Below are 17063 nucleotides of genomic sequence, written 5' to 3' on the forward strand. Positions count from 1 at the left end.
GCGAGAGAGACCGCATCGAGCCTTTGTGCGTTCGGCTCGTTTGAATGAATGGAGGCTCGCCAGTGGTTGACCGGGGAGGGCGAAGCAGCGAACGATATGCCTTCAAATTCAGGTGTACGTAGTGTGAAGTGTCTGGAGGGGAAAACCGCGCGTTGATTCGCCGCTTTAAGTACCACGGAGAAGCCCCCCCCCGGGAGAATCCGGTTCCCGCACCGAACCAGCTCCACCAAAAGACCTTTTCGTGGACGACGAGGGGCTTCTTTTTCGCATGCGAGCAGTCAGCAACAGGTCATTAACCGGCTTAGCTCCGCCGACGTGGAGCGGTCGCCCAGTGGCTGCTAGCGTCTCGCCCGGCTGACGTCCCGCGGACCCGGGGGATGCTTTTTCTCGTCACTCTTTCCATACGTTCACCGCGCAGCCTCGCGCTCGCCACCGGCCACGTCCCGCAGCGCGAGCCGCGCCGCCGTTCGCACGAGCACGACGCCGGGAACGGGGAGACCATGAAGGCGCCGCGGGGAGGACCGGCGCGTGCTTAGCGCGACCGAGCCCGAGTCCGAGTCCGCCACCGCCACACCGACCGACGGTCCGAGCCGCCGCCGCCGCCGCCGCCGCCGGTGCGGGAGATTCTTCAGCCACCGACCGCGTCCGAGCGGACCATGAATTCAGCTCTGCACAAGTCGCCACCGAGAAGCTGGCTTGGTCTGCGATTACGACTCAGTAAGTACGAAGTGACCCTTATGAACGCAGTACGTGAGCGAGCGGCCAGTCGCCACCTTATTGTGAGTCACCTGGACGCCTTATTCCAGTGTCAGACTCCTGGGGGGATGTAAACACAGCAGCTGCCGTAACTTTGACCACCAGGACGTAGATGTGCGGATTACGGCTTCTTCCAGTCATTCTAGTTCACATGACTGCATCTGGTGAGCTGGAGGCAGACACACACCCAGTTCACTCTAATGGGCCTCTGTTAATAAAGAGTGATAACCAGTCCCACACTCTTTGTAACACTGTACTATGTGTTTAACAATTGTCAAAACCCATCACACTAGTGAGTTGTGTTGTGCAAACCCCAAATAAACCATGTTAACCATCACATTATAGACACCGCTGTCCAAACAATAATTCAATTAAATATTAGCATTTTTGCTAATTATTCAGCTAATTGCTAAAGCAATCAAAGCCGGGGCTGCAGCTCTCTGTCTGGACGCATTCACGGGGAGTCCGCAGGTTCCTGCAGTGAGCACGGAGTTAAGGTTGAGCTGCCTTAATTGGTTGAGTCTGGAACCCTTCAATGTTCCAGGCCACTGGAGTCTTAAGCCTGTCTTAAACACACTGGTCTAATCTGAGGCCAGATGTCTTGTCTGGTCTCTGTCCACCGCCGAAAAACAAAAGCGCACGCTGCAAAGCGCGGTGCTTGTTGTTTTCAGTGTCTGTGTTAAAATGTCAGTCTGCATAAATAGGAGCATCTGTAGAAATCGCACATGATCCTTTCACGAGTGCGTGTGCCAACAGTTTATGTTGGTAATTAGATGTTTGGTTCTGGTTTTTAATGTCTTTAATTCACCAGCATTTTCTTGATTTATTGATTCTTAGTTTGACCTTCATTAGTTTGTTTTGTTTTGTCCAGGTTTAAAGCTCATAGTCAAGAATCAGGAAACTGTATTAATCCCAGAGGGACATTCGTTTTGAATTAGAAAACTTGTGGTTATGCTTTGGTACACGTGCTCTCTGTTGTTGGACAGAGAAATGAAGCAGAGTCCCTCAGGACCTCTGAAGGTGAAGGCTAAAGCCTGTGATAAGGGCCCAAAGCGGTTCCCTGTGGAGCACCTGTGCTGGCAGCCGTCAGCAGGGCAGTCGGTGCCAAGCACTCTCACGCTGCCGCCTCTAAGAGACGAGGTTTAGTTTCCTCAAACGCAAAACCCTCGTCCATTCAGTCTGTAAACCAAAGTTCAGTCTTTGATGGGGAAAAAAAAAATTAACACAAGGTCTATTTAGCAGTATTTAAGAGGAAACCAGAAAACATGACATTTGTGTGTGTGTGTGTGTGTGTGTGTGTGTGTGTGTGTGTGTGTGTGTGTGTGTGTGTGTGTGTGTGTGTGTGTGTGTGTGTGTGTGTGTGTGTGTGTGTGTGTGCGTGCGTGTGTGTGTGTGTGTGTGTGCGTGTGTGTGCATATCGCTTGTCACACTTTAAACTTCCTTTTTAAGTTTGTCTTCCCATTGTTCCACTTTTTTCCTGGCACTCTTTTCCCTTCTCTCTTCCTCTCTGTGCATTTTTGCCTTTTCCTGGTTTCCTCTCACTTTTAGTTTTTTCTCTCCTAACTGCAACGCTCCCAGTCTCACGATCCATCAACCCTTTATTTGTTTTCTGAGTCCGATGTTGTTCACAGGACAGGGTCAGTTAGACAGAACGCTTCTGCAGCTCCAGAGCCAATTTGAAACGTGCATTTGGTTTGAAACACTGCTTTGCGTCAGTCAGGTAAGGATGACACATGATCTGACTGCTTCCAACTGCTTCTGTGTGTTTGGAAATATCCTTCTGCAGTCTCAGCACTTATACTCTGACATTCTGGTTCTGTGACGTTGCTTATTCTTTGCGTGTTAAAATTAAAGATGGTGTGCTGCGTTTTTGCCCTGAGCACATTCTTCGTCCTTCACCCACTCGGCTGTTTTGCATCAGCTCACAGAGAAGCAGAAACCGTTGGGCTCTGCTTTGTATTTTCATTTGTTTTGCATGTGGACGCTGTAAAGTAATACAGCCTCATATATTTAATTGGGATTTTGTTTTTAAATATTTAAATAACATCTGAAACTTTGTCATATGCGCCTCTTTCTCATTGTGTCTCACATAATAGTCTCAAATGCACCTTCTCCAACTCTCAGCACTAAACGTTTACCTCAGCATGGATCCTTCTGCTTATAACCTCCACACCAGCACAATGACTGTTTATGCATATTGCAGGTTTCCACATGTCAATAACTGTGCTTTTATGGAATAAGTGTTTTTGATTCCCGCTGCCTCTGTTATTGGCTTCTCAACAGCAGCCCCCACTGCAGTTTCAACCAGATTGTTTCAATTATGGGATTATTCCTATCAGCAAGTCGAAGAGTGATTGCTGGTTTAAGGACAGGCTGTTGTTAAATTACACGATGTCGCTCAGTAATAAACTCAGTCCTCCACACCCTTCTCCTGCAGCGAAGCACTCATGTTGGGTGCATTTGGATGAAGCCAAGTACATCTGTGCTGTAGTTCAACCTGCCTTCCTGTTTCACATGTTGTATTTTTGCATTTTGTGTAAATTGCGGTTGTAGCTAAAGTTTTTTGGGGGTTATTTCTTTTCAGGATGTAACATTTCAAAAACCCAGTCAAGAACGACTGAAAGGTCTGTGTTCCTGTGAGGTGAATCCGTCGTATGATCCTGCATTTCAGGTGTCCAGGGACGCCGAGGAGTGTATTTGCTTGTGTTTCAGTAGATCTCAGTTTGTTGAGATCCGTCCATTACTCAAACTTCTTACACACAAATGGGTCGTGGGGGTTCTGGAGCCCACCCCAGCTGTCACTGGACCAGAGACGGGCTCCATCCTGGACTGGTCCCAGTTGGCCTGTTCTAAACGCTCAGATAAAAGACAAAGGTTCCATTTGGACTTTGTTGGATTTATTTAAAGGAGATGTCAGTTCAGTTTAGATCTCAGGACTAAGAGTGTTGTAGATAATTAGCGGGCGACGTGTCTGCAACAGTGACACTGTGGTTTTTGCCTCGACTGCAGATCTGTTACACCCATAACAATAAGGAGCTACTCTGAGACTGACCCGGCCTATTTGTGTTATGGGGTGTCAGTTTGTTTTCCACTGTTAGTATCACTAGCACGTTCGCTTAGGTGACACTTTTATGTCCCCAATACGTTAGAGACAATCACCATGGAACATGCAGTGAAAAGGCCCATTTTTAATGCTGTAACCTGAATGTGTGCTTTCAGAGCTCTTAGTTAGTGTAGCAGGAAAAGCTCTGTTATGTAAGTGAATGCATGAATAAACACTTTGCATCTGAGAGAGAAATACAGTCTGAGTAGAGATGTTTTAGAATGGAGCATTAATGAGCCTTTTGAGTGGAAAACGTCATTTCATTTGCATGTTTTCCTTGATAGGATTCACAGGGAAGTTTAAACATGCTCCAAGGCGAGGCTTTGCTGCTGAAGGGTTAACAGCGGCCCGTTTGATGGGCCAACGTGCTAAATATAACCCCAGACCTCCTCCACATGGGCACGCACAAGCCTTCGACTCCGTCAACGCTCCAGCTCGTACGCCGCCTCCCTACAGTGCACACACTCCAACACGCTCCTTCACAGCCTTGCCCCACTGCGAAAGCTCACGCGCTCCTTTCTCAAAACCCCATCAATACTTTAGTGAGTGTGAATCTGTCACTGAGGCGGTGTGGGCTGTTTATGTCTCACACTTTAACTAATTAGAGGTGGATCAGTGAACATGCGGAGAATGAGGGAAATAACATGTAATATGTTGCTCCGTTTACTATTACTTGAGGGAATAAAGAGTACTGGAGTACTGAAAAAATCCATTGTTGTACCAGGGGCATGACAAATAGATAGTATTTCAGTACTGGATATACAGTACTGATGGTTGTCTAGCTGTCTCCTTCCTTTAGTGTCTCTAATCTTTAAGCCCCGGGGCCGGTGCTGGTCCCATCCTGTAATCCAGCCGTGCACGCCCTAACTATTCCATCGTGGCCAATAGACTTGGTGTATTGTGACTGAGAGTTTGGGTGACTCCATAATCACATAGCTCGCTGGTTTGACATTCCAGTTTGCACGTGGATCAAACAAATGAGATGTATTCAGTGAGCTTTGGAGGCCATGACTTGTTTCATGGTATTATTTTTTTTTGATGGAACCAAATACAAAGAACAGAACAGTTCCACCTTGTACGTTTTATGCTTGATGATTGGCAGATAATCCTCTGTGGCGTCATATATAATGGAGACAAATCTGAGTGGTATTAACAGACACTTCAAAACACCAAAAAAACATTTCAATTAATTCATCATTTGTCATATTCTTCTGGGTGCAGGTTGCTGTCTCACAGTGAGATTTAACCAAGTGTCAATAAAGAGAGCTTTATACAATATCAGAAAAAAAATGTTTAGGGACACAGTTTGTCTGCTGGCTGCACTGTTATCTAGTCTCATACTCTAACTTGCTGATTTAAATATGTCATTATTACTATGTTGTGTAGTTTTTTCCTCACTTTTTTGCCAGTGAAACAAAGTACTGGATGAATGTCTCTAATGAGCCACATGCCATTAGGCAGGTGCTATTTTCATTTCACTGGGCTGTTTCTCAATTCATGTAACATATCTTAATAAAAATCATTGGATCAGATCACAATGCATTTAAATAAGAAAAGGATCACAATGGGAAAAGGTACATTTGGGTCTTACAAAAGTTATAAAATGTGTTTTTCCTTTGATATGATGTATGCATGAGGCTCTTTAAAACCTCTTTGGAAATTGCCCTTTGTATTTGCAGCCCAGTTCACATGCTGCACGACTGCTCTCTTCAAGTGATTGGGAAGCTTCAAAAGGGAAGCCGCGTGCTCAAAGCTGCTTCAGATTATTACCATATGTCTGCAAAGCCCAGAGCTGAGCAGCAAACCGGCTCCCATTCTACCCTCTAATTTCTTATCCCAAAATTGGACATGTGGGTCGTTGTGTGACAACATCCCTCCCTTCCTTTCGGCCGGCCGAGTATATTCTCACAGTATTTCTTGTGCCATTTCAGAGCCATAATAGCAGTGCATCAGCTGTTAAGCAGCACTGGGGAAAATATTATGTCTCTATGTGACGAGTCTCGCTGCACGTTGCTGGTTTCAAGTAAACAGTTCTCCTCTCGTCCGTTTGGTGCTTCTCATCTCCATGAGGCCATTGTGAGCACGCTACTGTACCTCCACAGAAATAACTGCGATTGTTCGCAACAGAGCTTCTGCGTTCATAACAGGGAATAAATCTTCCAGGGAGCATAAAGGGTGAGGGCGCTAATTAATGCAGAACAATTTCCGCCATTTACAGTTTTGCGCACGACATAAAGAAAGTCCACTCTGGATGTAGGAGGAGGTTTAAAAGAGATCTTTGTGTCACTTAGCCAAAAACCCATTGGCCCAGATTGCCCATCCCAGCATGCAACTCACTTCTGCATGAATACAACACTTGTCTGACGGAGTGGGCAGAAAGCCCCCCTATTGCCAGGAGATCCCACACTGGACTTTACCATCAGTAGCTTGCCTCACACAGGTTTTGTACAGTTGGTGAAACTTTGCCGTGGATAAAGTCAAGGCTCAACTTTACTTGCTTCTGGGGGCAGATTTGCAGGATCAATTAGCAGTCAGCGCCTGTGATTTAGCCAGCATTAGGTCAGTGACTGTAAATGGATTAGAAAGTGCAGCAGCTCTGGGTGAATGGCTTTTACAAGATGACAAGAGGAAGAATCTACAGAATCAACAGGAAGAGGCATCAAAAGAACCTTTCCATTTAGACTGGGACGCATTAGTCAGTAATACATCCTCTGTCTTTGCTGAGCGGACTGAAGTGTGGTCAATAATATCCCTTGCTTCCTACTTAAAAACTGAGGCTTATTCCAGGTTTAGAGTCAATAATATGGTCCCCTGGAGGTGCGATGGATTATACTCAAGGAAAATCTCTTAGATGTCTTGGAACGGCCGTGATGTAGAACCAGACTTGGACTGAACTCTCAAAGGGTTCTGTGGTTTAGCTGGATGAGGTAATTGTGCAGGTGGAGGGCTGCATCATTAACATGTTCTCCGTTGGCAGGTTGTGAAGCTGAGCTGGGCTGGCAAGTTCGATATTGTACGATGGTTAATGAGAGAGAAATACTGACTGTCTGCAAAAGATCTATGCGGGTCAGGGGCTGGTTGGGTGTTACATCTCATGAAGTGACGTTATGCACTGAGTGAGAACAACACATTGGTTTGGGATCATTGATTTGAACAATTAAGTTATATTAGTTACTATAACTGAAGAAGCGACAATGTTCCTAAATTGGAAGAAGCGTGGCGTTTACGAGCTGGAGGCCCTGCCGTCCCCACTCAGCCAAGCAGGAATAGAGTGCTTCTCCTGGTCCTCCTCCCTGGACATCATCGGTGACCTCTACGGTAAGCTGGGGAACAAGCTGGCTCATCTGATTAAATGGCGGATTTATGTTTGATGTTTCTCACATTGAAACAGATGAGTTAGTTTTAATGTAAAGGCAATGGATTGCTAAAGTATGGTTTCTTCATAAAGGTGGCTTGGTAGAAATGTATGGATGACACAACACCCTTAGCTTTGAAATCACTTTCAATAAGTATTACTGTATATTTTTTAGAAGGCGGATGTCTGTGGAGAACTAGAAGCGCTTTTGATAGCCTTTAAGCAGAACAGAACTGATGTGAGGTGTCTTTAAGTGGATGGGACGTTTCCACATACAGTAGGTGGGGTCACACTCATGGGCTGGTCTTGTAGGAGCAGGTAGGCAGGACCCCTGAAGGCAGCTTTTACCACAGTGATCATTAGGTGTTCTTGTAATCACAGCAAAATGAGCCGGTGGTACTTCATGCTGATGAGTGCAGTATTCAGCCTCCTGTCTCCTTCGCCTTAGCTATCATGACCACGTGGCCACATACAACCTCTCTTAAGATTAATCCTGATCCACGCAGACGATGCTGGCTGACACAGAAGGTGGATTAAAATTGCTTCGTATTGTTCTGTGTATCTGCTTCACTTGCATTTCAAGCTAAGGATTTTGTCCACATCATGGAAATCACTTTCCACTTTCATGGCTTTGTTCTCCTGTGGAAAGCACTCAGGAACCTGGCATGAAGACAGCCTCACAAGAGTGAGAAGGAACAAGTAGATGAGACCAGCCTGACATAAAATATTTACCACTGAAGAAGTTCAACCCTACATTGCAACGCTTCCGTCTCCCCTCTCTGAGCGTTTTTGATGTGCCGCAGGGGAACTCGCTTTCCGCTGCGCTGCCTGACTTTTACCATTAGTGAAAGGGAGGCGATATCATAGGTCTGGGGAGGAATGCTCTTCCCGGTCCCTAAAATTCGGCTACAGCGTGAGGACAGTGCCTGCTGGGGCGGAGGAATGCCACAGAGGAAGCAGGGAAGCTTTGATCCTTGCTCTACCTTTGCACCATGCAATTAAGCACCGGTTTTCCACTGAAAACGCGGACCTCTGTTGGAGAACTCGGCCTTGGAGCTTCTCAGCTTAGGTTGTTGTCTTTCAGAACGTACAGTATACAAGCTCAGGTTTACTGTTGTATTTGCGACATAGAACCTAAAAAAAAGAACCTAACACGTTTTTTGGTGAGAACAGCTGATTGATTCATTGACTCACCTGGCAACGAGCACAATACGTTAATGAATTCAGACCCGGAGATGGCTTTAATGCGGATAACTGATGCGTGGCACACTCAACCTTCAGACAGAGAAAAAGCAGAATTCCTTGCGATTTTGTGGTGAGAAATAATCTTTTTAGAGGAATCTATCATGAAATTTCGGAATATTAGCTTTTTCCCTCTTTCTTTGCTGTACACAGGATTTGATATGCCGCCCATATTATCCTTGGTGTACAAGTGCACGTTGGAATTCTTATTCAGCCACGGGTTCCAGTAATAGCAGAATATGACCCTGTTTTGCTTGGAGTTTAGTGCTAATAAGGCCCATAAAAAGGCAGGTCTGCTGTGCTGTTATGCAATAATCAATTTGTACTTGACCAATTACTGTACTTTCTGACATAAATGCTCTAAAACATTTAAGCAATGCTGTAATCCTTGTCGTGGCCTCTCTTAGATATGGTGACAGGAGACTGAGTCTTTTGCTAATCCTCTATCATAATGACATATAGACCCCAGACCTCCATGCATGAAGAAACTGGAGGATGAGGACTATGTTCACTGCAATTAAGTAATGCCAAAGCGAGTCTCCCAAAAAAATGAGATGTAGTTTGTCCCTGACTTGTAAATTATAAAGTCGACAGCCTCTCCGCCCTTTTCTGGAACAGTTTACATGTGTTGCTTTTTAGTTTTATACACGAAGATCTTGGGTTAGCTCAGATGTGGTGGTGAAGAGAGAACAATGGAGGCTGCTTATTGGGAGACTTTGTGATGAACATGTGTGTGATTTAACCGCTAAGGGGGTAGAACAACATAAAGCAGTGAGGCCCTCACTACTAAACCCCCTGCATCGGACGCAGCCTCCAAACATTCACCTGTTGAGGAATGTTCTGAGGTTCTGATGAATTCTGTTTGTAAAAGTGTGATTGTTTAGTCACCTGACTCTTTAGATGTCATTGCAATCAAGACAAATAAACTTTTTTCCCTTGTCTTATTGGTCAGACCGGGTGATAAATCCATTAATCACAGCATGTTAACATGTCCGGTATCTTCAGCTGCCTTTCTTTTCTCATGCCACATTCCTCTCTGCTTAACGCTCCTGTCTGTTTGCTGAGACAACCACCTCTTTGCCAGTTTTCCCACTCCGTATGGCGTCCTGCTTGCTTGCCATCTGTGTTTGTCTCCAAGGATCCGTTTCACATGTACAGTATCTCCTGGCATGAAGGTGTAAGCTGCACATATTGGCAATTGGTTAATGGTGCAGTGGATATCAAAAAACCTGTTAAATGAAGATATAAGATGCCAGTTTTATGTATAATCATTCTTATTTGAAACTATTATTAATGTGTGCTGTGGGTAAAACAGCTTGTGAAGATTGTAATTGTAATAAAGTTAAAATATGAGAAACTGGAGGTTGAGAAATGAGAATATATCTTGGTTGTGTTCACCATTTGAAACTTTGGCTCACTCATGGGTTCCTAATAGGACTTAGCCTCAGGCAGTTTTTCTCTTTGTGCAGAGACCTGCATAGATGGGACGTTCTACTGTCTCTTTAGTGTGCATTGCTCATTGTCTGCTGTCACGGGTGTTTGTGTCGAGCATGCGCTTGTGTTTGCTTTTGGCTTATTCAGCAGTGCTGAGTTCAGGAATCACGGTTCATCAGGGAGAGAAAGCAGGGAAGTTTCCAAGATACAGTATGAACAGGAAGAAGTGAATAGGCCCAGGAGTCTAAGAGGGACAAATCAAATATTTAATAAATGAAAAGTATCATATTAAGACTCCTATCACAGCTTTGAATGTTGATTCAGTGTATAGTAGGTGTACAGTTAAACAATATATTCAGTGTTAATTAAAAAATGCTTTTATGAACACAAAAGTGTCTTTATTGGAAATGAGTCAAATAGAGCAAGGATGCTTGAAGTGTGTTGACTCTTGGGGATTGAGCCCAGCAACATTTGTCTCAAAAGGACAGAATGTGAAGTCTGACCGTGGTAAGGAGGTTCTGTTCTTTTGGGACAAACACTGCTGAAAAAGCCCAAGGCCCCCGCTGCAGTCTGCTGCTCACAAAGCGCGTGGCGACCTTTGACCTCAGGGCCTTTGGCAGTCAGTGCTTAGACGGCTCCAGGCACAGCAGAGACACAGGAGATTCATTTCCGCATCTCCTTATTGGTGTAACAGAATGGTGGTCTGTGTTAGTGGAATGGTATAATGTTATAAGGGGCCTTTAGCCATGATAGCAGCATAGCCTAACGGTTGGATGGTAGTGCTGATCAGTCACCCCAACACTTTGATTACAAATGTGTAAAATACTAGCATCTATAGGATTGACTAGTATGACATTTGGTAATTAAATTCTTAGTTTCCAGATGATGAACCACCCTGTCTTTGGTGACCAGCCATCTTTTATTACCACTTTGAGGTTGAAAATTGTGACTTTCACTGAGATGTCTTGATGCGATGGGGACTTTTTTATATTTGGTACGCCATTCACAACCCCCTTAGGATGACCCATAAAATATAACATTGGCAAACCCTGCCCTGTAGTGTCACCATGAGGTCAAAATCGTATGATATGCCAGAACTGCATTAAATAATATAATTCTAAGCTAATTGTTACCTGCTGTGAAAAGTGAAAAGTAAAAAAGTGAAAAAAATGGCATAAAATGACCATTAAAAAAAAGAAAAAACAGAATTCTGATAGCTCAGCTTTACTTTTTATTTAATCATAACAATCCAAGGTGTCAAAGTACAGTTCAACAGAACCACTGCCAAGACCGCGGGCTCTCTCCAGTAGATTGAACGTAGACATGGTGACCCTTGCCTCCTCACCAGGAAGGCCAAGGACTCTGTGGTATGCACCAATTACAGTGTTTTCCCTCTTCCCGACAAGCACCCCTGACCCGCGACTGTAGCTGATGCCAAGCGGATGACTCAAGGTGACTTATTTCTGCACACGAGCCCAGAGCGGCTGCCTTACAACTTATCTCATTACGGCAAACTGTTGTTTGAAGTTGGGCCTTAAAGTTCAGCCACTAAGCAGCAGCCTGTCCCTATTACTGAATATTTGGTAATGGTATTTCAATATTGATTTGACTAAAGGGATACACAGGATAACATTACAATGAATTGGTTATCTGAAGCCTGGAGTCTCCTTGATCCTGTGCATGTAGTGCCTGTTATTCTCATTATGCAGACAGATAAACACTGGGGCACGCTGTTATGATATCATTATCATGTGTGTGTACGTGTAGAAGTATTAGATGTAAACACTGCCTTTCATCTTGCTTTCAACGCAGCATTGGCTCACTGGTCAAGTAGATTTTGGAGGAGTGGTGATTTGTTACTGTGAATTGGAGTCCGGAGCAGCGAGCTTCCCCCGGGTGAATGCACTTTCATACAACTAACTGGATCAGGAGTTCCTCTCACTTAATGGACTTTCTTCCTGTCTCTGGCTGTTTATCATTTCTTTCTGATCTCGTCCCAACAAAACACCACACCCTCTTCCCTCTGAGCTTTCCTTTGAAAGAAATCACTTTAAGCAGCGACGGCTTTTCCATTTCATGACATACAGTTGCTTCTTGTGTGCACTGTGTGCAAGTGTTTCTTCTCATAGTCACTCTCCCCACTTCGTTTTTGCTTCTTCCTTAGATAAACACAGGCAGTGACTTCAGTATTGATGCCAACGTTGTGTTCTTACAGCTTTACCCTCCCCAAAAAATTGTTAATTGATCTCCAGCTGACTGGCTGGCAGCTTTGGTGTTGTAGTAAAAAGGTGAGATGTCAAGTTGACTTGTGTGTTCTGTTTTAGATGACAAACCCGTTCAAGAGGAAGAGTGGGTGATGTGCCAGCATCCAGAGTGTCCTGAGCGCCGGAGGGCATCAAAGGTAAGACGTACTCGAACCTGAAGGCAGGTTTGTGCTAATTCTGCCCCATAACCCACACAACAAACACAAGGTTGTTGCACAGGTTTTAATATTCCTACCCCCAAATGCTGCGTCTGCCCTTGTTGGTTCGAGACCACTTAAAGTTAGTCTTGACCAGACACTAGAGACCAGAACTGAAAGAAAAAGATGAGAAATTAAATCTATGAGTCATGTCAAATGTTTGATCTATGTTTATGTTCTAATTGACTAGCAATGAAAATATTCTATTGTTATGAACTTAGAAAATCTGCAGTAGAAGGACTTACGTTGCTAAACCAGCAGAAGACACCACAAGCGTTAAACAGAAACTTAAAACCTTTAAATAAAGATAACATCACCCTGTAACATGTCTGCATAAGTCCAGTTTCTCCGTTTAAGCTTCGGCCCTTTGAGGATGGTTATTGCGTCTCTATGGTGTGTTTATTACAACAGAGTGAAGGTGAACCAGAGGGGCAAAGCTGCTTTTCTTCTTTTATGTGTTAAAAGGGCCGTGAATGTCGGGTCTTTGTGCATGGCCACTAGACTGTGAAATGAATTATTCCTTTGAAGCCGCTGGTTTTTGAAAATGGACGTCTAGCCAGAAGACCAGGGGAAACCAGTGTCTGTCTGTCTGTCATGGGTTGTCAACTTTGACCCCACGACTCCATCCTATATGAAGTGAGCATTAGATGGATTTTCCACTTAAGTCTAGGTATTGTGCCCTGCTGTCCTTTCTGTGAAAACAATGGAAAGAGGGAAAAGATGGAAAGATTAGACAGCACATGAAGAGAGAAGCAGTTATATATAGTTTTTCTCCATGGTAACTAAAAATAATAAAGTGAGAGAAGAAGAAAGTCAGTGGGCTTAACCTGATCTATCCCTTCCCTGCTGGTCTCATTATTCAATCTTCCAACCCTACTTTCCCTGACACACACAAATGCTGGAAACTCAGCGGTCTCTCATCACAGAATTCTTTGCTTTGAGGATTTGCTCACAAAATTGTGCATCAGGTGTGAACCAAGGCATTCATGTGCTGGATTACCTAAATATGCACATTGTATGTGTTAGCGAGGATTGTCCTGCTGTGGAACACGGAGGAAATGATGTAGAGCGACGTATTCCTGACGTCACCAGTATCCTCGGGTCAAGGTCGGTGCTGTGATGTTAAGTGACTGGGGAACGACCTGTAGCCTAGCGTGGAACGGGACACACTGACAGACAGAGGGAGTAGAAGCACAGATGGTGCTTTCATACCACTATCATTGTTTTGATCTAATGCCGGTTTCTGAAGTGGAATTTTATATTCAAAACCCCCATCCCCTGGTCCACTGATCTTCAAAAAATATGATAAACAGCAGATTGTACATGATGATATGATGTAAATGTGTTTTGGTCCGTTTTATTTACAAGAGAATGAGTATGTTAATCTTAACTCTATTTTTAGAAAACACTCAACTGTCTATTAACAGTCAACTATGACCAAATGCAGATTCACCAGCTGTTAAAGTGCGACTTGATACATCATGATGCATCATTTTGTTTCTTTTACACTTGTTAATCATTGCTGATCCTCATAAACAGAAAATTCCAAGGTGTCACAATTCTTGATGCTTCTCGTGTGCGAAGCAACGACAGTAAGAAAGTGAGTCATGTTAGTTTTGGCATTTTCATATTATGAAACAGTCAAAATTATGGAGCGTGATCTGTTCTGACACCGTGTTTATTATGCAAAACTGAGCTCTGTTGTGCAATAGTTGCCTGTGACTAGCTTTAAACAGCAGGGGGCAATGTCACGGCAACCCTGACCTCCGGGCTTCGCTTCGCCGCTTGGTCAAGTCTGCTTGTTAAGTGAGAGACACATTCCTAGGATGAATAGAACATAAATATATCACTGGACTTTTGTTCACTCCCCAAACTAAACAAATTTAGCCGCATCAAAGAAAAGGTTTTTACTCGGAAAACGGTTCCCTTTAAAGAGTTTTTGAAAGTCTGAGTAGTGCCTTTGATATAATGGTTTGGCAGCAGGACACAGAGCAGACACAAACACAGAGAGAGAGAGAGAGAGAGAGAAGCGTATTCCCAGACAAGCCTGCTCTGGGTGCTCCTCCTGCCATATATCAGCTCCCAATGGGGCTGTGTCTTATCCAGTCACAGCATGAACAGCCTGGAAACCTAATGAGTTCACCTGCACTTTAATAACTGATATGGCACCAGGTGTTCTCTCTGTACTTCTGCTGCCATAGATTAATGCTGTCACCACATTACACCTCGCCTCAGTCGGAGACGTCGACGTGGTCCGACACGTCCCTTCCCTGTGATTTGGGAGTCTTTGCTGTGGGTTTGTGTAAGTCGCTGGGATTTAAATCCCGTCTGCCGGTGCCCAACTGGAGGACGGTCAAAGTGTCTCGTGAGCGGGCGGCGATAGCGCTTGGTTGATGTGGTGAGATTCATTTCTGATTGTCCTTGTCTGCGCTTAGTGCTGGTCTGAGCTTGTTCTGCAGAGCTGGACTTCAGCATTGATGAGGTGTAAGATCCCAAACACCCCCCCCCCCTCTGTCTCTGTCTTCTTTATTTCCCTCCTCCTCTCAATTTTGACAAGACAGAACCAGACGAGATGGAAGGTGTGGGTTGCCGTGGTAACGCGCCCCTCCCTACTCAAACAGCTGGAGGCACAGGGCTAACAGCGCCCTTTCTGCCTTTCTCTTGAACATTCATATTCATCTCTTATCTGTTCATCTGTGTGTTTATTAAAAGTCAGAAGGGAACTCGCAAAAGAATGAAAAGTTTTGTGCTGTTGGCTGCAAGTTGGTGAATGGTAAAAAACTAAATTTGACATTTTGCAATGGAAATATTAGTGGACAGAGGCTTGTATTCAGCAGATGTTTACAGTTTATAGCACATTTAGTTATTAGCTATGCTCTCTTTTTAGTCCCGTTTAGTCACATATGAGTAAGTCACAGCGTATCATCACAGTCCGGTTAGTACAGGCTTGCACATTGTAACATACCCTGCGAGGAACGGTGTGGGTTTCTTTTAACAACCACACTAGTTCCACTCACATCTTGCCTCCGTCCCACCGATCTGCTCGGGCCAATATTTCACCTAACTGACACTGACGAGGTCCCGTGAAGGCATCTAAGGTAGAGCTCTCACTGCAGCGGACGCTCGCTGTCTGTATATGCCAAAGAGCAGGGGGTGACAAGGAAATAGGTGTCATTTCCTGGTAGGGGTGAATTATGCCCCAGGTGTCGCGCATTCACACCAACACCCTGCATGATCGTAACGCATCCTTCAGCCGACAGGGTCTCACTGCTTCAGGGTGAAGGATGTGTTTGAAACATCTGCATGCTTGTTCTGTCTTTCTCGACACTTTCCTCATCCACCTTGGTCTGTGGTTTTTTTGAGGAATATTCTGCTGATGTTTATTACGAGCCCCGCTTCTGGCTCCAGGTCCTTGAGTGAGACACTGCACACTAGCTGCTTGTCAAAGGAAGGATGAGTTTGGCCTCTGCCTTTTTGTTTACTGAGAAAACCCCGTCTAAAGGACGCCGTTCAGTGTAGGATCTATGTGGTATCCTTGAACAGGCAGCTCCCTGAACACTGTGCTACTCATCATAGCATCGTACACAGTTAGACAGTACACTCAGTTCTCAGGTGTACTGTCAGGCCACGCATGCAATTCCTGCTTCTCATGCCTGATGATACACTATTAAATCAGCCTCCCCATTTTTTACTCTCCTGGTGTTCATGAATGTTTTTTTGGTATTGATTCAATAATGTACAACCCACAAATAATTAACCTGTGACTTCTTTTACAAGAATTGTTCATACTCCTAAGAAGAGTCTCTTTTTTTGTGTAAGTTTTTTTCCCATTTTCTTCACAGTGCAAACTGTCTAAGTCTAAGAAATCTTCTAATGAAGTCAGCCTTGACACTATGTCATCTGGTTTACGTGCTTACATAGCAGAGAAACCGGGTTACTGACGTACATGTACTGTAAACAAGCTGAGGTGTGAGCTGCAACCTGGCCAGAGGCAGTCAGGAGCATCTTTATTGCAACAGAACCCAAACCAGATCGAGAGAGGCCGCTCACTACCCGTCATGTTACAGATGACTCAACAAATCACTGTTTGCTGTGTCTGGTGGTGCCGGACCCAAGAAGCAGAGATTTACCAAAGCTGCTGTTCATGGTTCATGTACGTGAGCTACAACTGGAGACCGCCAGTCGGCACGGCTATCAATAGCAACTGAAACTCATGACATTACTATAGAAAAAGAAGAAAAAGTGCAGTTGGCACACGTTAACATCTGCTATTTGTCCTGACTGTCTCTTTGAACCTCATTTGGAGAATTCAGATGGGAGTTTTTGGCGTTTTATAAATGTGTCCGCTTTGTGCAACGTTCATAAAGAATCTGCCTCCATGTGCCAAGATAAACGGAGGTGAATCAGCAGTTTCTAGCTTGTTTGACAGGACACACAATGCATCCAGGTTTAATTAGACTTGTAGACTATTCAGTGAGGCTGAAATGTATTTAAAAGTCATCACAGATCTGTTGGATCTACTGTATCTGGAAGCGGGTTTCCAGACAGCTCTGAGCTGTGTTTAGCAGCAGTCTCACTGAGACTGGCTGGACATGTCTTGCATTAGGATATTGTTTTCCATTTACTATTAATCACCCCTCTGTGATTCAGTTTACTCTGACAGGTCTGTGTAAACCATCTCTGTCAAGCAATAGCGGCAAACAAACGCTTCT

The 17063-nt window shown here is 44.5% G+C and overlaps 1 protein-coding gene across 2 annotated transcripts in view; it reads left to right on the forward strand.

Annotated features, from left to right (window-relative positions):
* The first annotated feature begins 13 nt into the window (after positions 1-13).
* The window catches only part of plekhg5b (pleckstrin homology domain containing, family G (with RhoGef domain) member 5b), a 45292-nt gene continuing 28242 nt past the window's right edge, over positions 14-17063 (forward strand). Inside the window, exons 1-2 of one of the 2 annotated variants that reach the window (XM_029156642.3) lie at positions 14-717; positions 12215-12291. In XM_029156642.3, coding sequence (XP_029012475.1) covers positions 657-717; positions 12215-12291 — 138 coding nt within the window. In that variant the 5' untranslated portion in view covers positions 14-656. Of the gene's footprint in view, positions 718-6375; positions 7178-12214; positions 12292-17063 lie in introns of those variants that run through there. The other variant, XM_055510178.1, reaches the window with a different exon arrangement.

The sequence above is a fragment of the Betta splendens genome, chromosome 7 (genome assembly GCF_900634795.4).
Source record: "Betta splendens chromosome 7, fBetSpl5.4, whole genome shotgun sequence".
Classification (NCBI taxonomy): Eukaryota; Metazoa; Chordata; class Actinopteri; order Anabantiformes; family Osphronemidae; genus Betta; species Betta splendens.